The 24,445-nt window shown below is 39.8% G+C and overlaps 1 protein-coding gene across 14 annotated transcripts in view; it reads right to left on the bottom strand.

Moving 5' to 3' along the window:
- RAB27A (RAB27A, member RAS oncogene family) overlaps positions 1–24,445 on the bottom strand; it is an 85,590-nt gene that overhangs the window by 26,964 nt on the left and 34,181 nt on the right. For 9 of the 14 annotated variants that reach the window (XM_066276225.1, XM_066276229.1, XM_066276224.1 and 6 more), the window contains one exon: positions 3,285–3,459. In XM_066276225.1, coding sequence (XP_066132322.1) covers positions 3,285–3,437 — 153 coding nt within the window. In that variant the 5' untranslated portion in view covers positions 3,438–3,459. Of the gene's footprint in view, positions 1–3,284; positions 3,460–4,674; positions 4,774–7,006; positions 7,145–12,597; positions 12,672–18,353; positions 18,511–24,445 lie in introns of those variants that run through there. The other 5 variants (XM_066276234.1, XM_066276233.1, XM_066276237.1 and 2 more) reach the window with 4 other exon arrangements.

Genomic DNA, 24,445 nt, shown 5'->3' with positions numbered 1-24,445 from the left:
TTTCAAAATAGACAAAGGATCTGATTAGACATTTCTCCAAAGATGATATACAGGTGGACAATAAAGCACATGAAAAGATGACTGTTCAACAACATTCTTCATTAGGGAAATTTAAGTCAAACCTACAATGAGGTACCTCTTCACATCCACTAAAATGGCTATCTTCAAATAGACACAGAGTTGGTGAAGATATGGAGAAATTGGGACCCTTATACATTTCTAGAAATGTAAAATGATGCAGCATCTTTGGAAAATTTTGGAAGTTCCTAAGCATATACACAAAAGATTTGAAAACGTAGGTCCACACATAAGAGATATCAAAACATAAGTACACACACAAAAAAAGTATTGATATATAAATGTTAATAGTAGCATTGTGCATATTAGCTAAAAAGTGAAACAACACAAATGTTCACCAGCAGATGAATGACTAGACAAAATGTGCTGTATCAATACAATGGACTATTATTTGATCATAACAGAATGATCATGCTACAACATGTGTGATCATTATGCTAAATGAAAGAAGTCAGACATAAAAGGCTACACAACCCTGGCTAGGTAGCAGTTAGAACATTATCTCAATATATCAAAGTTGCAGGTTCTATCCTGGGGCAGAGCCCATACAAAAATCAACCAATGAATGCATATATAAGTGTAACAACATATTGATATCTCTCTCTCTCTCCTTCCCCTTTCCTCTCTTTCATATTGTATGATTCCATTTACATGATATATCCAAAACAGGCAAATCTGTTGAGACTAGACTAGTGGCTAAGGAGAGGGAAAATGGCAAATGACTGCCAAAGGGAATGAGGTTTCTTTATGGGGTGATGAAGTGTTCTAAAATTAAATAGTGGGGATGGATGCACTGAATTATATACTTTAAATGGGTAAACATTATGTTATGTGAATTATATCTCAATATGGCTATTTTTTAAAAACAAGATTATAAAATGGGATTTAATAAATATATACATATATATTCTACCAATTATACTGAAACTTTCCTATTTTTATTAAGTGAGAGGAGGGGAGATAGAAAGACACACTCCTGCATGTGCCCCAATGGGAATCTCCCTAGCAACCCCCATCTGGGGCCGATGTGCAAATCTACCCTGAGGCTGATGCTCGGACCAAGCGAGCTATCCTCAGCACTCAGAGCCAACACTTGAACCAATCAAGCCACTGGCTGAGAGAGAGGAAGAGAGAGAGAAGAGGGAGAAGAAGGGGAAGAGAAGCAGATGGTTGTTTCTCATGTGTGCCCTGACCGGATTTTGAACATGGGATGTCCACATGCTGGGCCAATGCTCTATCTACTGAGCCAACCAGCCAGGGCCATAGAGATCCTATTTTTACTCAGTGGGTCTAAGTCTCAATAAGACTCTCTAGCAATAGAATAAAAGACCTAGACTGCATAGGAGGGAATGAATGCTTCTGTCCTAGTATCTAGGGACCCTGTATCTTTCCCAGGTAGAACCTGTTCCATTAAAGTGTCTTTGTCATTGATCTCCTGACCACTTGCTGGTAACAGTCAATTTTTCAGCAAGAAATGTAGTTCAAAGAAAAAGCCATCTTAATTCCTCTGCAACTCTGACACAGTGACCTACTTACTGCCTTCCCCTCCACCTCCAGAATATTTTTTAGTCTTGGGTCCTAAAAAATGAAATCCTGACCTGTGGTAGTGCAGTGGATAAAGTGTCAATCTTGAACCCTGAGGCTTCAGGTTCGAAATCCCAGACTTGCCGTGTCGAGGCACGACAAGCAACTCCTACAAGTTAATGCTTCTCCCTCCCCCCTTTCTCTTTCTCTCTCCTCTCTCTAAAATCAATAAAGCAAATCTTTTAAAATTTTATTTATTTGTTTGTTTATTTATTTATTTTTAGCATGCACCCAAGAGAGAAAGACAGATAGACAGGAAGGGATAGAGATGAGGAACATGAACTCATGGTTGTGGCATATTAGTTGTTCATTGACTGCTTTTTCATATGTGCCTTGACCGGGGGACTCTAGCCAAGCCAGTGACCCCTTGCTGAAGCCAGCAGCCTTGGGCTTCAAGCCAGCAATCTTTGGGCTCAAGCCAGCAACCATGAGGTCGTGCCTATGATCCAACAGTCAAGCCAGTGACCCTGCACTCAAGCTGGTGAGCCTGCATTCAAGCCAGGTGAACCTGAGCTCAAGCCGACTCCCTTGGGGTTTCAAACCTGGGTCCTCAGTGTCCCAAGTCGACACTATCCTCTGCGCCTGCCTAGTCAGGCTAAAAATAACTTTCTTAAAAGAACCTCTTTCCTGATTATTCTACAGAACTTCTGTTCCCATTGTTACTTCCCAGATCAACATACACTAGCAGCATTCCCAGTCCTGTTCCAACCTCACCCTCCTAGCAGCAGTGAGTTCTGCCACCAGTGTTTCATGTGGGTTGCTGAGGCCTTAATTAAGAGAAAAGTCATTTAGAATGATATCAAGGCCCTGGCTGGTTAGCTCAGTCAGTCAGGAGCGTCATCCCAAAGCAACAAGGTTGCAGTGTCCCTCCCCAGTCAGGGCACACACGGGAAGCAACCAAGGAATGCACAACTGAGTGGAACAACAATGAGTGCTTCCCTTCCTCCTCCCTTTCCTCTCTCTCCCTTCCTCTCTTTGTCTCTCTAAAAATCAACAGGAAAAAAAAATTAAGCCTTGGTCAGATAGCTCGGTTAGAGCATCATTGGGGGTTGCCAGTTCGATTCCCAGTTAGGGCTCTTACAAGAGCAGCTCAATGTTTCTGTCTCTCTCTCTCTCTCTCTCTCCCTGCCTCTCTCAAAAAAAAGGAAGGAAGGAAGGAAGGAAAGAAGGAAGGAAGGAAGGAAGGGAGGAAGGGAGGAAGGGAGGAAGGGAGGAAGGGAGGAAGGAAGGAAGGAAGGAAGGAAGGAAGGAAGGAAGGAAGGAAGGAAGGAAGGAAAGAATGGTATCAAAGGTGGAAGAAATAGCCAACAAAAGGGATATAAGAGGCAGGATGGTTTGTAGGCTTCATAACAAAGGTAGACAAATAACTGTGGAATTCAGGGGAAGATATAAGCCAAAAAGGTATCAAGGGAGAATTAAAAAGGATCTTTACATTTATTTTTATATAAAGTGTCCCCTGGCACAGCCTTTTAAATCACATTGTTCAGATTGAACACTTTCATATGTACCCTTGAATTTTAGACTCCAATCTTTGTCTTTATAATTCCTACAAAGAAAACTAAACAGACAGGCAAATGTGGATTTAGAGATTACATTTTTATATAGAAGGATATAGAACTTACCACTCTCTTTTCCCTGAAATCAATGCCCACTGTTGTGATAAATTTGGAGTTAAATTTACCATCTGTGTACTGGTAAAGTACACTCGTCTTCCCTACTCCAGAGTCTCCCAAAGCTAAGAATTTGATGAGGTAATCATAGTCTCCATCAGACATAATGAAGAACTCAGTGGTTCACCTGCAAAAACAAACAAATGCATACTTACTAAAAATCTATTAGAATATATTAGAATCTTCCACAAATAAAGTAACGTACTTTAATATCCAAGTCAACAAGTACTTCTATGTAACACCAATATGCCTACAGGTTATTGGAGGATTAGATATTATTCATTGCCTCCAAGGATATAATAATTGGCTAGAAAAGATGCTACTGAAATAGTAAATAACTAACAGTTTAAATTTAATGTGAATATTATAGCACTGTTAAGAAAAAAATTCCAAGTGAGAATGATAATCAGAAAGGTAATGGTCATTAAGTCTCATATGCAGATCACAGGACAAAAATTAACAAAAGGAAGAAACAAAAGAGAAAGGAGAATGTTCCAGGAATAATAACAACACTTAGAGCAGAAGTGGTTTCATTTCCTCCCTCAACCCCACTTCTTTTCAAAGTCTCCTAGAGCTGGATCCTGGCTTTTCTTTTTTAACTTGGACATCTAGGAAATTTCATTTATACTAATCGCTTTCACATGCCTTGAAACACAACGCTAAATTGGCAAATAAAATTTGGCTTGCAGCTTCCTTATATTATTGCTATTATTTTATTTTTATTATTTTGTTATTATTATTATTAAATTCATTCATATTAAATCAGATAGTTCTGATCAGACTTTTCTGAACTATCACTGCTCACTAGGGCACTCACTCCAGATCTGAGCCGCGCCTACACAGAGGCCACAGTTCCACAGTGAAGGGCTCATTTACTACACTAGCCTTGGCATTCTCACAAGAAATACTACCAATTGAGCTCGTCAATGTTGACTCACACCAAAGTTCACTTTAGAAAAGAAAAATGCCTGAATAAAAATGTCATCTGTCTCTAGAGAAGGCTTCTTTTTATCCTCCCATTTCTAAGAACCAATAAGCCATTCTGAGCATTCGAAAAATAACCAGCTCTCCCATTACCACTGACAGCAACTCAGCTTGCTCAGACAAACATACACATTCCCCCTCCCCCACACATGTCCGATTCCCTGCATTAGATGCTGCTGACCTTTCTTTCATTGTCTCCTTTCCGCCTAGCCCCATGCACAGAAACTTAACCACAATTCTCAATATATCCTATAGGGATTATCCCCATAGATCCATAAAATTAATAAAAGCTCAGGCAAGGACATTTATCAGTTTTGAAGGTTGCCTCCCCCTCACCCTCCTCAATTTGTTGACTCACTTTATGCTCAAAAATCCTGATTGCTGAGACCCAAGAGCCACTGCAGTATACTTGCTTGGTGCCTGAGGGCAGCTCTGTGACTTCACATTCAGACACGGCTGGTCAACAGATAAGGGCAGAGCCTCTACAAACATCCATAATTCTATCTGTACACTATAATGAGTGACATTTTATAGATGATGGCTTTCTTATGCTCTAGCGTCTATATTCATGGGTGGAGGCTGCCAGAATCAATGCTGTATAACAGAATTCTTCTCCAGAAGATGACCACTTGGGGACAAATATTCTAGTGTGTCATATCACAGCATCACTCTTGGCTCCCAATTATTCAGAACTAAGAGCTAAGAAGTGAAAAGCAGGTCCAGGTCATGTTTAGTCATTTTGGAGGTTCCCCTCAAAATGAATGAGGAAGCCAAATACAACTCCAAATTCTGCAATGAGAGTGATGCAAGACACTGTGGCACCTTATTTCCTCTTTACATTTATTTATTTTTTTATTGATTTTAATTTATTGTGTTTACATAGATTCTAGTGTTGCCCCAAATGCATCCCCCCTCCCCCGTATTCCTCTCAACATCTCCCTTGCGCCCTCCCCTCCCTTCCCTCCCCATAGCGCCCTCCCCCCTTCCCTTCAGGTTTATCCCATCCTACCATCCCCTTTCCCTCTGTTCTCTTTACATTTATTTTTTTTAAGTTGGTCAGTTCTAAAACTATGTTTTTATATCATTTAAAGTACAAAAAGAAATGCTGTGACCAACGGCATCACTATTCTAGAATTCTCTAAACCCACATGAGTGGAATTTAAAGACAGAGGAAACTATCTCTGTTACACCAAAAGTTAAAGTGTGTAGTTATCAAGAGAGAAGAAGCACACGTTAGTCTACAAATGGTTGTCATGGGTTTTGTTTTGTATTCATGTTGAAGCAATATGTAAGAGTTTGTTCCCAAACCAAGCCATCATAGAGGAAGTGTTAATAAACCAAATGCTACAACTGAAGGAATGAATACCACCATCAATAGTAATCAGAGTTTACACTCTTCAGACTGCACCTCTAGACAATCAATGAACTACCATGTTGACCTGAAAATAAATGTTCAGACCTTTCATTCTCTGGGTTCAATTTTCTAAAGGATAAAACAGAATCCAGAAAGATTAACTCATTTGCACAATAAAGAACATAGGTCTCCTAACTCCAAGCCCAATGTCCCTTCCAGCCCTAACCTTATGTCCATTGCTCATGTTTTTATAAATGCATGTTGGGCTTGAAAGCGACTAGGTATGATATCATACAAGGTAGCTTAACACATGATCTCTGAAGTCAAGCAGAGCTGGATTGAATCCCATGTTTAGCACATAGCAGCTCTCAGATGTCTTTAAGCCGTATATTTCATGTTTCTATTCTGTGAAATAGAAAATATACACTACTTCACAGCATTGTTCTAAGGATGAAACGGGATAATTTTTGTGGAGTGCCCAACACAATGCTTGGCACATCCTGGGTATTGGGTAGATGTTAGCTCACTCCTTTCTCCCCATTATGGATAGATCAGACTGCCTCTGAAGACCTAAAGCAATTTCTGAAATTGCCACAGAAAAACTCAAAAGATATTTATAGCACAAAAGATCGCTGATTGGCTCAGAGTAGTTTGCTGAGTCAACAAAGATCACTTTTAAACTAATTCTTTTTTGGCTGGTTCAAACCATTTTCAATTCATTTTAAATAGAATTGTTAATTTCAAAAGAGTTATGACCAGCTTAAAAGCAGATTTCAATTTGTATAAAATACAGCAATCAATTCTAACAAGCTCATACTTGTTCAAAAGAATTTGAATGGTTCTTACTAGTTCAGAGTGAAAAAGTTGAGTTAAAAAAGGTTCTACCTATAAAACCATCTCTGGCTAATCTAAAACCACTCTGGCTAAAACTAGATATGTTTAACCAAATTTATTTGGGTCTGGTTTTAATAGCTCTAATTACTTCAGCTGGGTTTAGCTAGCTTTAATAAGTTCAGCCCCAGACAAAGCAGGTTCTGACTAGCTCACAGAAAGTTTGATTGATTCACAGTATATTTTACTGAATCAAGCTAGTGCTGACCAATTAAATCTATCTCTAACTGGGTCATACTTGCTCTAATTTTGTCAAACTGCTTGTAACTAGTTCAAGCCATCTACAATATGGATTTTACTGGTCTAGGCTGGTAAAAATTGATTCAAAAACAGTCCAGAGGTTCAAACAGTTCAAGACTAGAAATGTAACATAATAATCAGAAGCAATGCTCTGGTGCTTTAAACTTGTGCTGAACCAACAAACTTAAATATTTACTTTAATTACCTCAATTGTCATCTGTCTGTATCCAAAATTTTATCTCCACCACAGTATAGTTTTTCTCTGCACCTGAACAGCTTGCTCATGTTGGAATACAGTAAACAGGTTGGGAGAAAGCAGAACAGCAGAGGAGAATTGTTTCCCAATAAACAATGGGGAAAGGTGTGATGAGTGAGTGACTTTCACTTCCTTGGTTGAGAAGTCACCTCCCATTTCATGTCAGGGACCTGGCAGTAAAATATTAACCAGTAATCCAACAACAAAACAGAGTTCAGATGGGGAAACTTATAGCAAAGTAGGCTATGTAGTGTTTGTCCTATATTGGCCACAGTGACCAGGCTGGTCTGGGTTAACAGAGGCCAGAATTCTAAAGAGGAAGGTAGCAGCAAGAAAACAAAAGGAGTCAGGCAAGTCTTCAAAATGATACCAGGATTTCAGGTTTGGGGCAGGGTGTTGAAGGGGACAGGCTCCCTCTCTGAACTTGCAGTACAGATAGAGCCTGGAATTAATGGGGTTATTCCATCTTTCAGCAGATAATCCTAATCCTTAGCAAACTACAGCCCCAAACCCAGTCCTATGTGTGGTTGTCTCACCACTGCTTATCACCACGAAGTGAAGGTAACTTAATGTTAAGGTTCAACTGCTGGTAAGTTTTCATACAGAAACATTCTTATATAAAAAATTTATTTTGTTTCTTATTTTTGTTACTCAAGTGTTAAGTATTGTTTCTGGGGCATTTTTTTCTTTTTCTTTTTCTTTCTTTTTTTTTTTTTTTTTTTTTTGTAGCAGAGACAGGGAGAGTCAAAGAGAGGGACAGATAGGGACAGACAGGAAGGGAGAGAGATGAGAAATATCAATTCTTCCTTGCGGTTCCTTAGTTGTTCATTGATTGCTTTCTCATATGTGCCTTGACTGGGGGGCTACAGCAGAACGAGTGACCCCTTACTCGAGCTAGCAACCTTGGGCTCAAGCTGGTGAGCCTTGCTTGAATCAGATGAGCCCGGGCTCAAGCTGGTGACCTCAGGGTCTCAAACCTGGGTCCTCCGCATCCCAGTCTGACCCTCTATCCACTGCGCCACTGCCTGGTCAGGCTGGGACCTTTTTTTCTAGAAAGAAAAAACTCTACTTACCAAGTATAGAAATAACAAAATTTTTATGTCAGCATTTTAGAACAGAGAGGGAAACAGTAAAAACATACCATGAAGAATCTGACATTTGGGGCATTCAAACATTTTGTGCATTCCATTTCCTGTAAGCACTCCAGCCTATTGATGGAAGGTCAGTCATCAAGACTTCCCAATTGCATTGCTCTTGCTAAAAATGAATCAGAAGCCTAGGTCCCATGCCCATGTGTCAAACAACTGCATATACATAAGTGTAACAATCCTTACCACAGCCCTAGAGGCAGGTGGTAAACACCACACACACTTCTTCCTTCAGAAGGATCTCAGTGCCGATTTGGTGCCATTCTGTCTCAGATGCCACTGTTGAGGGGATAAGTACCTGGGTCTAGGGCAGTCTATCCACATGTTAGCATAAGCTCAACTCCAACATATTGTTAAAAGACAGGGAAAAAAATGGAGGTTAAAGGCAAGGACTCTAGAACCAAATCACCTGGATGTGAATCCAGTGATATAACTTCGGAAATGCTCATCCCTGTTGCCTTGGGGTCCTTGTTTGTAAAATGGAAATGAGACTTTATTAATTCTAATGTGAATACTTCCTTATTTCAACTTATTTAAAATTGGTGTGGGTCTTATATTTCACAGTCTTACAACCCATGACACCTTGCAGTTGCTATTAAATCAGGTGGCACTAGAAATATAGTTGTGTGAAAACCTTTGATTAGTGTCTTCTAACAAGATCAAGAATGCACCATCAACACAGTTTATATACAATGAAGTACACAGTAAACCTATCTCAGACGGCTGTTGTGAGGACTGAGTTAGTGTATACATATAAGGGTTAGAACAGTGCCTGGAACACAGTAGTCCTATATAAATATGAACTGCTATTAGCATCATCATCTAGCAATCTAGCATCAGAAGATGGATATGAGGACAGTAGTCCTTCCTAAAACTTTTAAGAAAGAACTGAGTCCTTATACTAAAATTTAATAATATAAAAAATAAGGATCTATGAAGAACACTTGAAGTTGAGGTCATTTCTTTAAACTCTGTACCTTCTTGAAGAGGTATCCTCTAAATATCTGAAGTTAATGTCTCCTAAAGAGTCAAGAATGCCCCAATTTGGAAGATGCAAATGACTTTCTTATTCAGCTCACTTCTGTCTCTCCTCCTTATACAAATATTTTTTCAAAGCTCTCCACCCTCATTCTCATCGGATTAACAATAGAAAGCCAGGAACACCCACTTCCTCAACATGTACAGTGATAACTGCTTGGTGAGAGAAAGTCAATGATCATCTTCCTTATTTAAAAAATAAAACATTTTAACTGGTTTTTCAGGGAATAAGATAGAAAAGAGTGGTTTAGGTTAAAAGCAAAGAAGAAAGATCTCTCTCTTGGATACACACACATACGCACGCGTACACACACACACACACACACACACACACACACACCACAGCCCAATTCTCTATGAAGCTTCCTATTATACTCAATTATAGCATGACCTGTGGTGGTGCAGTGGATAAAGCATCAACCTGGAATGCTAAGGTCGCTGGTTCAAAACCCTAGGCTTGCCCAGTCAAGGCACATATAACAATTAATGAATAATTAAAGCGAAGCAACTATGAGTTGATATTTCTCACTGTCCCCACCTCTCTTTAAAATCAATAAATAAAATATTTTTAAAAATATAATAAATAAAGCCAATGATAGACTCCCCTATCAAGGCAGAATCCTTCTAAAACTCCTCCCGATAGGCCAGCCATTTCTTAAAAGCCAAATTTTCCCTCTATTGTCCTTGAAACAGGATAACATTAACTGAACTGAACAATTACCATGTGCCATATATGGTACTAAACATTCATGATTTTACTTTATCTGCTCATAATCCTTAAAGGGAACTTAGTCTGTACTATCCTTACACTATATAGAGAGTGATGTTTTCTTAATGTGATGGCAAGTAGGGTGGGCTCAAATTCTGACTCTTTGTGTAACCTGGTCCAAGTTCTTCAAAGTAAGCCTCCATTCTTTCATCTATAAAATAGAGATAGCATGACTAACCTCATTGGATTATTTTCAGAATTAAGTGACATAAGCCACAGAAAGCTTTTAGCACATTGTTTTGTTTGTGTTACAATTTCAATAACTAAAATGTCTTCAGCAATACTGATAGCTTCATCAGGTTCTTATTAACAAGACATGTAATTTTATAACTGATTCTTAATGTAACCAGTACCTGAACCTTTAGAAAAATCAGAGACATTCAATTTAGGTTTAATAGTTTATGAGGTCTCCATCCCTCACAAAAGCTATCTTAGCATTCCAACTAACAATGAATCTATCTGTGTGATTATGGACAATTTCATCTGGAGTGTCCATTAATTGAATGCTCTAATTTTCAGAACAGAAAACCAAGGCCCAGAGAAAGCAAGTGAATGGTGTAAAATCAACCAGTTGGTTAGATAACAGAGCTAAGCTAGATCCCATGTCTTTTAAATTCCAATCCTGTATTCTTTACTAACATACCAAGATTTTTTGTTCTCTCTGTATCCCCCCCTTCAGAGCCAAGAACCTCAATTTATAGTTGCTTTGATTCAGTTATCAAAATTTTCTGAAGTGGCATTTTATAAAGTACCAAGATATGGTGCCAGTAGCTATGGTAATAAATGGCTTTATGACAAAGGCTTTGGACACAGAGAGGTTGAAATGATGGTTCTGTACTTCTGCCTCTGCAGTCCTGTGTCACAAAATCCTTCTTTCGGCTGAGTTCTTCAAAGAGAGAAGTCATAAACTGAGGGCTTATATGCTTCTTGTTGGTCATGAAAATCCAAGAAAATATCAATCTTGATACTTGTACCATCTCCTATAAATCTTCTTTTTTATCTTTCTTTCCTATAGTTACAAAATGTTAAGAAAGCAGAAAAATCATAAATTTTTTTCATTTCCCTATAGATTTATTCGGTATTGAGCTTGGTATTTTTTCTCCCAAATCAAGATTATTTTCTGGCCTGACCTGTGGTGGCGCAGTAGATAAAGTGTCGACCTGGAACCCTGAGGTCGCCGGTTCGAAACCCCGGGCTTGCCTGGTCAAGGCACATATGGGAGTTGATGCTTCCTGCTCCTCCTCTGTTCTCCCTATCTCTTTCCTCTCTCTCTCTCTCTCTCTCTCTCTCTCACTCTAGTTATAAAAAATGAATAAATAAAAAAAATTTTAAAAGATTATTTTCTCTGGTGTTGCTTAAAGTTTTCTGTAAAGACACTTCTGGCTCTCTCAGTTGCTCCTTCACTCAACAAATGTCTACTGAATGCCTATCGAGGGAGCCAATATTAAATATGAAAATGCACTTTCTTATTTCTTCCCTACCTTAGACCTTACATATAATTTAGCCACGTCCCAACCTAAGTTCTCCTGATGACTATACCTGCTTCTTTGGGTTTTCAAAGAAGCCAATTTTTATGAATATTTCAATCTTCTCTCATAAACATAACACAACATAACATCAAACTTCACATCACCATATTGCTTTTTCCCTGCAAATATGTGCATAGTTACATTTTGGGCATTCATATCAAGATGCAAAAGGAATAAAGATGTAAAACTCAATAAAAAATAAAGAGAAAATTTTTAATTTTTCCAATGATTTGAGGGGGGACGGGGGAGGGAGAAGGGGAGGGAGGGAGGGAGGGAGGGAAGGGAGGGAGAAAGAGAGAGAGAGAAGCATTAACTCTCTGTTCCACTTAGTTGTTCCATTTAGTTGTGTATTTGGTTGCTTCTCCTATGTGCCCAGACTAGATATTGAACCTGCAACTTCAGTGTGCCAGAACGACGCTTTATCCATTGAGCCACCTGGCCAGAGCCAATAAACAGAAAGTTTGAAAAAAGACAAACATGAGGTATATTGTAAAGAATTTTTTACTGAAAAATATTTTGAATTGTGTTAGAATGGTTAAAATATTACAATGTTCCCACATAGTTCATGGATTTCTACATAGGAATAGGCACATGGTGAATATAACTATTTTCATATAAAAGCACATAACTTCAGCACTTTTGAGAACTATTGACACATATTATTTCAAACATTTTAATGTCCCCTTATCCACGGATGCATTTGGAGGAAAAGTTTCATATATCAATGACTGGCATAGGACTATAAAATCTATTGATGTTTTTTAACTCTAATTTTAAAAAGCAGTAGGCTTTTCTTGGCTTTTATATTGCACCATTGTTGACCCATACCTGGAGGACACACAATAGAGAGAGCAGAAAAGAGGAAGAGAAGTCATACAGAGTCAGGCAGGATCACAGAGGCATTTTATAATGTACAACATGTCAGTAGGGCAACTTGTGTTTACCAAATAAGCCCCAGGCTACGACCCTCTCAGCCCATTGCAATTCCTCCACCCTGAAGTGAAGCCCATCTACTCTAACTACAAAGCAATATGTACTGTCCAATAGTGAGGTTACCTGTTTCCACAAGAGGAGACAGCCTCCACCCTTAGTGCCCATGAGCTTCCTGCTCTGTTTCTGGTCTAGGTGTGAGTAGATTGGTGGAGAGTGAAACAGAAGAAACTGTAAACAAAAAGCTTGTGCAAAGATCTCAGGCAGAGAAAAGCAGAAATTAAGCGGTTTTGAAAAGAGAAGGAAGTTGGTATCTAGCTCTTCCTTGTCTCTATTGAAACATGAGTTTGATTTCAACCAAAATTCAGAATATTCAATTGTCACTGCATTAGACATTCACCTACAACCTATAAATCATAAAAGTATTTCTATCATACAGTTTTGTAGTAATAGCATAAATCCATTCTTTCATTTTTCCTCAATGAAGAACAATAGCATATGCCTTTATTTGTAAAATTAAGGGAAATGTTCCTAAAAACTGACAGGACCTATATTTGCATATCTTTTAGCTTAATATTTAAAAATGTGCCTGCTACATAGGAATATTCCATTTTCCCATTAAATAAAGTGAAAAGACTAAGTTCTAGCAGATGGTGATATTTCAACATAGCAAGTTATTCAAAGAAAAATAAATTATTTGTAAATACTGTTGAATTAAATATACATTTCCAAATATTGCCAGGACATCGAAACAAATCCTCATCTGCAAAAGCTTCCACTGGACATTTGCAAATTCTTTATAAGCATTAAAGAGAAAAAACCAAGATAAAGAAATAATAAGCCATCTCAACAGTGCGTTGACCTGCTAAGTCTGAATGAAATGTTACCATCACTTCAGTCAGTGACCAGTGTAATCCAGTAAATAAATAACACAAGCAACTATACACTAAGAAATAAGGGGCACTAGGATCATTCCTGAAAGCAGAAAATATTCTTCTGGATGATCACTGTCAATGACTCAAATGAGATATTGGATTTTTTTTAATTTATGAAGACCATTGATTCATTTACTCAAAAGAGTTTATGTGTTGCGAAAGTCTCTTCTACAATCAGAAAATGGTTGTTTATAAGAACATATGGGCCCTGGTTGTTTGGCTCAGTAGATAGAGTGTTAACCCAGCATATGGACGTCCCAGCATATTTGGTTCCCAGTCAGGGCACACAAAAGAAACAACCATCCGCCTCTCTTTCCCTCCTTCACCCCCTTCACTCCCTCTTTCCCTCCCACAGCCAGTGGCTCAATCGGTTTAAGCTTGGCCGGGTGCTGAGGATAGTTCAGTTGGTCCAAGCTTCAGCCTCAGGTGCTAAAAATAACTCAGTTGATCCAAGCATCAGCCCCAGACAGGGATTGCTGGTTGAATCCCAGCCGGGGCACATGCAGAAGTCTGTCTCTCTATGTCCCCTCCTCTCACTTTAAAAAAAAAAAAAAAAAAAAAAAAAAGAATTTATGGAGCCTGATCAGATAGTGGAGCAGTGAATAGAGTGTCAACTTGGGACACTGAGGACTCAGAATCGAAACCCCAAAATTGCCAGCTTGAGAGTGTGCTCATAGACACGACCACGTGGTAGCTGGCTTGAGCCCAAAGGTCATTGGCTTGAAGCCCAAGGTCACTGGTTTGAGCCTAAGGTCACTGGCTTGAGCAAGGGGGTCACTGGCTCTGCTGGAGCCCTCCGGTCAAGGCACATATGAGAAAGCAACCAATGGGCAATGAGTTGAAGCTTCTCATCTCTCTCCCTTCTTGTTGGTCTGTGTCTCTGTCTGTCTGTCTCTCTCTCTCACTAAAAAAAAAAAAAAAAAGAAGAAGAAGAAGAATTTATGGAAAGTAAATTTACCAAAACATTGGGTGTTGACAATAGGTGTGTGACAAGTACCTATTCTTTTATAGTTCTAGGTAACAAGAAAAAGGGCACACTGTAGAACATGTTGTTGTTTGCAAAATATAGGCAATACAGTATCAACAGGAGTGGCTGTTTGGTTTGCTGAGTAATACTTCAAATAATGTGAAAGCACCCCCATAGTGGACATAACCATATGTCACTGCAATGGAATGTCCAACCCATGGCGATGTGTGCTTCCTAATGACACTGTGAAGCAGGGATGGTTCCAAAAATTCATCAGAAGTACAAGACGTAGTCTACACCCACACAGTGGGTGCTTTTCGTGAGCACACAGGAGACAGCAATAACAGGTGTGGGGGTCTGGGTCTGCTAAATTCAAACAACAGGTCACTGCCACCTCCCTGTGTAAAGTGAGTAGCGAAATGCCTGCCAGAGAGCCATATATCATAGCTGTGCTTATGATTACAACAGATCAAGGCTTCAACACTGATCATATGGCTTTTAGCGTGGTGTTTGTTTCCACTATAGTTTTAAAATGACACTGAAACTCTATAAAACTCAAAGAATGAACTGAAAATATTTTCCAAAAAATGGAAAAGGTGCAGTGACTGGTTAAACAAGGGAATGCTGCTATAGTTATAAGCTCTGAAGAGGTCAAGTGGAGAGGTGTAGGCTTTGTCAGAGTGCCACCGAACTCCCGCACCTGAGCCTCAAAGGTGGAAACATTTGGAGCGACAGTGCGACAGGACTGTGAGGAGTACAAATCAAGCAGCACTCAAAGGACTTGTTGTTATGAGAATGTGCATTTCAAGGCTGAAAAACACAGAACACCTTTCCGTTTGTAACCTAGAAATGGAGTCTGGGATTCCACCAGGCCCCATCCTCCCAGAACAGGAGACACGTGTGGAAAGGCCTCGTGCTGACACAGCCTCCCACAAGTCTTTCGTGTGCTGCAACACAGGAAAGCTGTTGGTCTGCCCTGGGAAACGCACCAAATCAAGATGAAACCACTTCACTTTGTGAAGGAGAAACGATGCTCAATTCAGTCCGAGGGAAAATTTAGGATGGAAAAAATATTATGAATTAGAAGAAACAAGACCTGCTGAGGATGACTGCCTAAATAATAAAAATAATTAGATAAATATCCCTGCGTTGGCAGTAACTGGGGAAGAAAGGACTCCTTTATCACTGACTTTAAAAAAAAATGAGAATGGGAGTTGACAAGAGAAAAATTCTGAAGTGGTCTACATTAAATTACAGCAAGTTGGAGAGTGAGAGAAAGAGATGAGAGTAACTAATTAGCTAATAGCTGTGGTCCAACTAACCTCGGACTTCTCACAGTCCTTCTGTATATTACAGCTTGGAATCGACTTCCAGGTGGCTCTCCCTAGACCACTTGAGGCTACTGCGTCCTGCTTATGTTTACATTTTCAGGACTGTTGCCCATCACCAGTCAAAAGTAGTAAACATTTCTTCTTTCCAGACAGTGTGCCTGTACCTATCCTAGAACTGCTCCCACTTCACTTTTCCCCACCCTCAATGTACATTCTTTCAAAACAATTTACATCTTTCTTCCCCAAAGCATAACGTATAGAAGAGCCTGTCAACTCCAGGACAGTGGACATGTGGCTTTCTCCATCTGGTCCTGCTGCCAGTGGTTTACACTTCATGCCCCAGGACCTGGTCCTTTTCTGGTCAGCATTTGGCTCAATAAATCCTTTCTTTCAGAAAAACTTTTGGCCGTAAACAGTACTCTATATTTATTCACCCCATAGAGAAACTGCATCTAGAATATTAAACACTAACCTCTCTTTCTAGAACCAACCATTTGCAAACTAGGATATTATCTTCACTGCTGTTTTATAAGGGTGAGTTTTATAGTGTACAGTAGTCATTTCCCTGACTTCTTAAACAAAGGACACAGTCTATACTGTAACATTTCTATGATGAGATATGCTGTAACTGCATACTTGCAGGAAACGTGAATGGTGAGGGCGCCCGTCTCACTTGGAAGGCTAGGCTGAACCATCAATTCGGCACACAGATACTTACAAAGGCTACTAAGATGCAACAGGGGCAACTCTACTTGCCCTCTATCCCGCCGATCCCACACCCTCACCCTTCATGACCATGTCAGAAAATAGTTATTCTTGCACCCAGGAATATACTTTTTAGGTACATGGTGTACCTTAATAAAGGTACTTTTTATTAGGTACACAGTGTTAGTTAATAGCTGTGGTCCAACTAACCTCGGACTTCTCACAGTCCTGATGTATATTTTAGGTACACCGTGTACCTTAATAAAACACACAGATTCCATCTCCTCAGCGCTGGCCTTCTTTCCCACAGTCTAAATGCACCCAAAGACACCCTCGTGTTGGGTTCTAATAGCCCCACTTCTAACCATTACCCCTGTACCATGACATCTCTACAGTCTTTTTCCTTTTTTGGCTTTCTTGTCCCTCACCTCCTCCCTCCGATTTCAGTCTGTGCATGCAAAAACAGACCTTACACTAACAACTGGTGTCAATAAATACATGTTTTCCTTGTAACACAGTAAGCCGCCATGTTAACTTCAAACATATTGGAGCCTCCTCAGTAAGCTCGTGTGCTGCTGTGTCTACAAGGACTTTTACTTTTCCAGTAAGGAAGAGTTTTCCCCCAGCTATGCTTGATAATAGAGTCATTTAGGAAACCCAAATGAGTCTCAATACTGTGGCAGCTTTGGTTTTACCACAATGTTAATGAAAATGAAGCATATTGATACAAGCTGGTCATGAGTTTAAAACGTCAGTATCTGTAGATATTTCCACCATCTACCAACTTAACTCTTTTTTTTTTTTTTTTTTTTTTTTCATTTTTCTGAAGCTGGAAACAGGGAGAGACAGTCAGACAGACTCCCGCATGCGCCCGACCGGGATCCACCCGGCACGCCCACCAGGGGCGATGCTCTGCCCACCAGGGAGCGATGCTCTGCCCATCCTGGGCGTCGCCATGTTGCGACCAGAGCCACTCTAGCGCCTGAGGCAGAGGCCACAGAGCCATCCCCAGCGCCCGGGCCATCTTTGCTCCAATGGAGCCTTGGCTGCGGGAGGGGAAGAGAGAGACAGAGAGGAAAGCGCGGCGGAGGGGTGGAGAAGCAAATGGGCGCTTCTCCTGTGTGCCCTGGCCGGGAATCGAACCCGGGTCCTCCGCACGCTAGGCCGATGCAACTTAACTCTTTTAAAAGCACTGAAACACCTCTGCACAGCAAATGAAACTGTCTACAAAATAAAAAGGCAACCTACTAAATGGGAAAAAATATTTGCAAATCATGTATCTGCTGAGGGTTAATATTCAAAATACATAAAGAACTCATAAAATTCATTAACGATAACCAGAAAAAAGCAATCTGATCTAAAAATGGGTAGAAAATGTGAGAAGATATTTTTCCAAAGAAGATCTACAAACGGCCACCAGGTATGTGTAAAGATGCTCAACATCGCTAATCATCAGGTAAATGCAAATCAAAACCACAGTGAGATATCATCTCAGACCTGTCACAATGGCTATTATTATTTTTTTTTTTATTTTCTGAAGCTGGAAATGGGGAGAGACAGTCAGACAGACTCCCGCATGCGCCCTACCGGGATCCACCCGGCACGCCCACCAGGGGCGAGGCTCCGCCCACCAGGGGGCGATGCTCTGCCCCTCCGGGGCGTCGCTCTGCCGGGACCAGAGCCACTCCAGCGCCTGGGGCAGAGGCCAAGGAGCCATCCCCAGCGCGGGGGCCATCCCTGCTTCAATGGAGCCCTGGCTGCAGGAGGGAAAGAGAGAGACAGAGAGGAAGGAGGGGGAGGAGGTGGAGAAGCAAATGGGCGCCTCCCCTATGTGCCCCGGCCGGGAATCGAACCCGGGTCCCTCGCACGCCAGGCCGATGCTCTACCGCTGAGCCAACCGGCCAGGGCCACAATGGCTATTATTAAAAAAGACAAGAGCCTGACCTGTGGTGGCGCAGTGGATAAAGCGTCAACCTGGAACACTGAGGTCGCTGGTTCAAAACCCTGGGCTTGCCTGGTCAAGGCACATATGGGAGTTGATGCTTCCTGCTCCTCCCTCCTTCTCTCCTCTCTCTCTCTCTCAAAATGAATAAATAAAAATCTAAAAACAGAAGACAAGAAATAACAAGCATTGGCAAGAATATAGAGAAAAGTGAATCCTTGTGCACCGTTGGTGGAGATATAAATTGGTGAAGCCACTATGGAAAACCAGCATGGAGGTTTCCTAAAAAATTAAAAATAGTTCTATCATATAACCCAGCACTTCCACATCTGTGCATTTATCTGAAGAAAATAAAATCATTAACTTGAGAAAATTATATGTACCCCATGCTTGCTGCAGCATTATTTACAATAACCAAGGCATGGAAACAACCTAAATGCCTATCAATGAATGATTAGATAAAGAAAATATGATAAAGACACATAGATATATACAAGGGAATATTATTCACCCATAAAAAAGAATGAAATTATGCCATTTAAGGCAACATGGATGAAACTTGAGGGCATTTTGCTAAGCGAGATAAGTCAGAAAAAGACAAATACCATAAGATTTCACTTATATGTGGAATCTTAAAACGGAAAACGCAGACACACACAGACACAGACACACATACACCAAGCTCAGATTGATACAGATTGGTGCTTGCTAGAGATGGCAAAGTAAGGGGGGTGGTTAGGGGATGAGTGTTTGTGATAAAAGGAATCAAAAGGCACAAAGTTCCAGTTATAAAACAAGTCTCGAGCCTGCCCGGTGGTGGCACAGTGGATAGAGTGTCAACCCAGGACACTGAAGTTCTGGGTTCAAAAATCCAAGGTTGCAGGCTCATCCTGCTTGAGCATAGGATCATCAAACAATCCTAAGGTCACTGGTTTGAGCAAGGGGTAACTGACTCGGCTGGAGCCCCAGGTCAAGGCACATATGATAAAGCAATCAGTGAACAACTAAGGTGCCACAACTATAAATTTATGCTTCTCATCTCTCTCTTTCACTAAAAAAATAAAATAAAATAAAAATCAAGTCCTGAGGATGTAATGTACAGCATGGAGACTAGAGTTAACACTGTATTGCATATTTAAAAGTTAGAGTAAATCTTAAAAGTTCTCATCATACACTGTAATGTATTACTGCTGTAACTAGTACATTAACTACTTATGGTAATAGATGCAAACTATACTTATTGTAGTGATCATTTCACAATATATACTAATAGTGAGTCATTATGTTTCACACCTGAAACTTATAATGTTGTTTGCCAATTATACCTCAATTTTTAGTTTTTTAATAAAATTTTCAAAAATAAAAAATAGAAGAATTTAAAGAAAAAACACTAAAATAGGCTCAGAAAATAAAATTCATTTTGTGATGTTTTAACACCACTAAAACAATACTAGCCTCTTGCTAGTAACAATGATTCTTAGCCTCTTGCATTAGGAGTCAACTAGTTAGACAGCTGACTGTGGGTCTTTTGGTCCTTATCAGGCCTACTCTCTCCATTAATATATTTATAACATTTGTTGAACTGCTCCCTAAATATCATATTCTTTAATAGCTAAATCCAAAGGAAAGAAAAAAGAAACTCACCAAATGGACAAAGACTAATCAGATATACTTTTATTGATTCTCAGGAAGTCTTTCCTTGTTCTACCTGTTCAGCATGCAGAATCTTAGAAGAGATGTTTGCATTTCTATCAGCAGCTGTTTATAGACCTTGGGTTTGCCTATGCAAAAGGATTGAGAAACTACAATGTGCTTGCAGCCATCCAGCCGGTTTCTAAATCAGCCTGTCAGATTAGTTAGTTGGCTTTTTGTTATTGTTGTTGATTTCTAATTTTATTGCATTTTGGTCAGTAAATGTGGTCTCCAAAATATCAAATTTTGAGGAATTTACTAAGATGAGTTAAGTTTTATGAATGTTGCATGATTGTTGCTTTTTATAAATCAGAATAAAAATTCTTTTTGTTAAGTTAGTTATATATCAGATTTAGAAACCTCCAAATTCTTCACTTATGCCGCTTTGCAAAGTTATTTGCTTCTGCCTTTAGTGCATACATGTTACTTGAAATTCTTATAAATGTATCATTAATTGAAAAGGCTATAATTTGCACTAGACTTTTTCCTTTTTAAAAAAAATGCAGAGTGGATTTATGTGTCTATTCTTGTGAAAACATTGAAGGAAGTGTATGTGAGCCACACCCAATAAATGACAGCAAGGCTCTGACACATCTGGCCGGTGTTTGCTTTCATCCTGTTAGCACAGTCAACTGAGCATTAAGGAATGAACACACTATAATAAAATGTATCATAGCATTTTATTATAGATCACTACAGACAGGATTTTATGTTTGAGGAGCTTCTCAACTGAGCATTAAGGAATGAACACAGTATATTGCATCATAGCATTTTATTATAGATCACTACAGACAGGATTTTATGTTTGAGGAGCTTCTCACGGTGGTGGGGGTCAGCCAGTTCGCACCGGTTTCGCAGAACCGATGCCTAATTTTTTGTTGAGTTAGGGAAACACGTTGTTAAATGGCACTTGTAATCAGGGTTCTCTCTAAGGTGGGTGCCGGAGCAGGCACCAAATGTGGAAATCACAAATTTACATTCCTTACTCTTTTTTAATGTTCATCTGTGCAACAGTGTATTCTAAGCACTCGTAGTAATGTTCATTCCATCCATAGGTGTAAACAATTGCAAATGAGGATACCAATTAAAAAGCCATATGGAAATATCTTAACAGTTTTATTGTTTTTTTTGTCAGGTATTATTTAATATTTTTTTCATTAATATATTATAAGTCTTTTCTATAACATAATCTAGTTTTGTGTACCTCTTTTATTGTTCTTATTTAAGTATTAAATGCCCGAAATAATAAACTACCTTTTGGTGTATCATTTTTTTTATACTTAAAATGGTCATTAGGGCAGAGAACCAATTGTTAAATTATTTGAACCCCACAACTGGCTCCTTGTCTGACTTCCATAAATGAGAGCTACTCTTGGTCCACAGCCGATCAGTGTCTTCACAGCCAGCTGGACACTACTGCTTAGGGTCTCAGAAACCTACATAAGGTCACTGCAGCAAACCTTACATTGCCTCTGAAGACTGCTCTGGTCCAGCCAATTACACATATTCTATAGCAAATTTCTTCAAGGGAAATCTTACGTGACACTCTAAACATACAAAATAGATGAAAGTAAGACCATTCTGATTAAAGGAATGAAGAGAATACCCCCACCTCCAATGCCTGTGGACCTAACAAGGGACATACTGAACTCCACTGTACACTATGGAAAACAAACACAGAAAGCTCTATGTTCAACCTGGTTCTGAATCACCTCATTTGCCTTCAGCTTTGTACCCAAACACTTCCTATCTACTACTAAACACCTTAGATTAACAACAACACATTACAAGATCTCCTGGCTTTTTTACTTAGCAATTCTAAAGGTGCCACCTCTCAGATCCCACTTACCACAACCTTAGGACTCTTCATCTGGAAGGGAAATCTGAAATGTACTGGGTTTCCCTGGTGAGAACTCCAACCAAGAAGGGCTACCTGAAGCTTGAGAGAACAAGTCTATAGGAAAGAGTCTTAGGGACAAGAATCATTGGTCACTCATGGGAAAGAAAGAGCTATGTGGCCTAGGACTCAATAGCCCTGGGAAGATTTAGCCAGAAGTGAACCAAGAGGTAACACCACCCCCTAAGTACAGGAAACCAGCATCCTTGAAAAAGGGAACTGTTGGAAAAATATATGTTAACCATCAACATTGGTGATCTTTTCCTATATCTAAGTGGATACACCAAGGCCATAAGAAAACATCCAGATCAGTCTTGACAGACTCAAAAACCTGTACTTTGGTGGAACCCTCAGTCAAGATATTCGTGTGTGTGTGTGTGTGTGTGTGTGTGTGTGTGTGTGAGAGAGAGAGAGAGAGAGAGAGAGAGAGATAGACAAAGACAGAGCGAGAGACAGAGAGAAGGGCAGATAAGGACAGACAGACAGGAAGTGACAGAGATGAGAAGCATCAATTCTTCATTGCGGCACCTTAGTTGTTCATTGATTGCTTTTTCATATGTACCTTGACCAGGGGGCTCCAGCCTACCAAGTGACCCCTTGCTCAAGCAAGCGACCTTGGGTTAAAGCTGGTGAGCTGTGTTCAAACCAGATGAGCCTGCACTCAAGCCAGCGGCCTCGGGTTTTGAACCTGGGTCCTCCGCATCCCAGTCTGACATTCTATTCACGGCGCGACCGCCTGCTTAGGCTCAACAGTCAAGACATTCCTTAAAGAACATAATAAAATGTTGACATAGCAAACAGAATAATTGAGAATATATTATTTTATGCTATGTCAGAAATCACCTTATGCTAAATTATAGTACAGAATAAGAGAGAGGCACAATTAAAAAAAAAAAAACAAAATTCCCTCCACTAACTTTATCTTTTTCCTATGAACTTCAGAAGAGATTGCTAGTATTATATTTTATCCACAGAACCCCTTGTCCCAGAGGGTCATGAGGAATGTTTTACAGGAATACCTTGGAACTATTGCAAGTTTGGTTCTAGAACCACAACAAAGCGAATATTGCAATAAAGTAAGTCACACAATTCTTTTGGTTTCCCAGTGCATGTAAAAGTTATGTTTATGCTCTACTGTGGGCTATTTAGTGTGCAAATGCATTGTCTAAAAAAATGTACATACCTCAACTAAAAAATATTATTTGAAAATGTTAATTATCTGAGCCTGTTGAAAAATGACGCCAATAAACGTGCTTGACACAGGGTTGCCACAAACCAATTTGTAAAATACGGAAATTTGTGAATTGAAATAAAGTGACACACAATAAAATGAGGTGTGCCTATATCCACTGCTACATAAGACTCTTAGAAAATTACAGGAAAGGAGAAAAGATCATAGGGAAGACGGGAACAGAACAATCCCTAGGGCTGCCTCCTGGAGCAAGCAGCCTTATTGAAGGCGTCACAGAACCAATTCCAGGCCACAGAGGTCATATACAAATGGAGGTCCCAGACAGGGGGTCAAAGTTACATCAAAATCAAACACTAAGGAGAAGTTCAAAAAGGGAAGAGGTGATGGATTTGGGGAGAATGTTCCAGAAAATTGGGAGGACACCTCACCAAACAAGACTGGCGAGACCACCTAGCTCATCAAAGCCAGCAGAAACAATACCTAGAAAAGACCCAAGTAGTTGTCTCTTCATCAAAAGCCAGAAAAAGTCTCTTACCTTTGATAAAGCCTAACTGAAACTTAAAGAAAACAATCTGTTGGAAGTGTCTTAAGGGAGGAGCTAGAGCTTATGAAGGTCTCATACTCTTCATAATTGTGAGAAACAGACAGGAAAAACACTCTGTTTATAATAAAGCTTTATGGTTCTAACTTCCCCTTAACTTCCTTTTCCTTTATAGAAAGACTCCATCTTGGGACATAGGCCAGAGAGTGCCCATGGCTTGCCACATCTGCAGGCACTGAGATGCAACCTCCTCTTTCTCCGGAATAAATCCTTTTGGTGATGAAACACCTCGTCGATATTATTTTTCAGTTTACACCTTCTAAGTCGGGGCAATTTCTTCTGGCCACTTGCTTTCCCCTATTCTTAGCCCATTCAGTGTCAAAGACTCCCCCATAATTGCTCCAGCCAGGTTCCTTCACTACATTTCCCGGACAGATAGAAAGCCAAGCATCCAAGTTAGAACTTGATCCTCCAAAGCCATATCTTGTCTCTGTCATCAGCCAAGCCTGAGGTAAGGCGCCTCTGTGAACCAAGCCCCTCTTTTCTGAATGCACTTCTGAGAAAGATATTTGATGGTAGGAGGCTAAGAATATAGATGCAAGACAATCACTCAGAAGAAATCTAGAGGGCCCTATTCAAAAAAAAAGTAGATAAAGAAACTTCAATATAGATTCACTAACAGAAAGAGTCTGTGTTCAGAGAAACTATGACTCAGCAAGAGAAGAAGCCAAAGAGCACAGAGCACATGAAAAGAATACCATGGAGATGTAAA

Source organism: Saccopteryx bilineata, chromosome 4 (genome assembly GCF_036850765.1).
Source record: "Saccopteryx bilineata isolate mSacBil1 chromosome 4, mSacBil1_pri_phased_curated, whole genome shotgun sequence".
Taxonomy (NCBI): Eukaryota; Metazoa; Chordata; class Mammalia; order Chiroptera; family Emballonuridae; genus Saccopteryx; species Saccopteryx bilineata.
The sequence above is the reverse complement of the archived record's forward strand: the minus strand, read 5'-3'. Positions and strand labels throughout refer to the sequence as shown.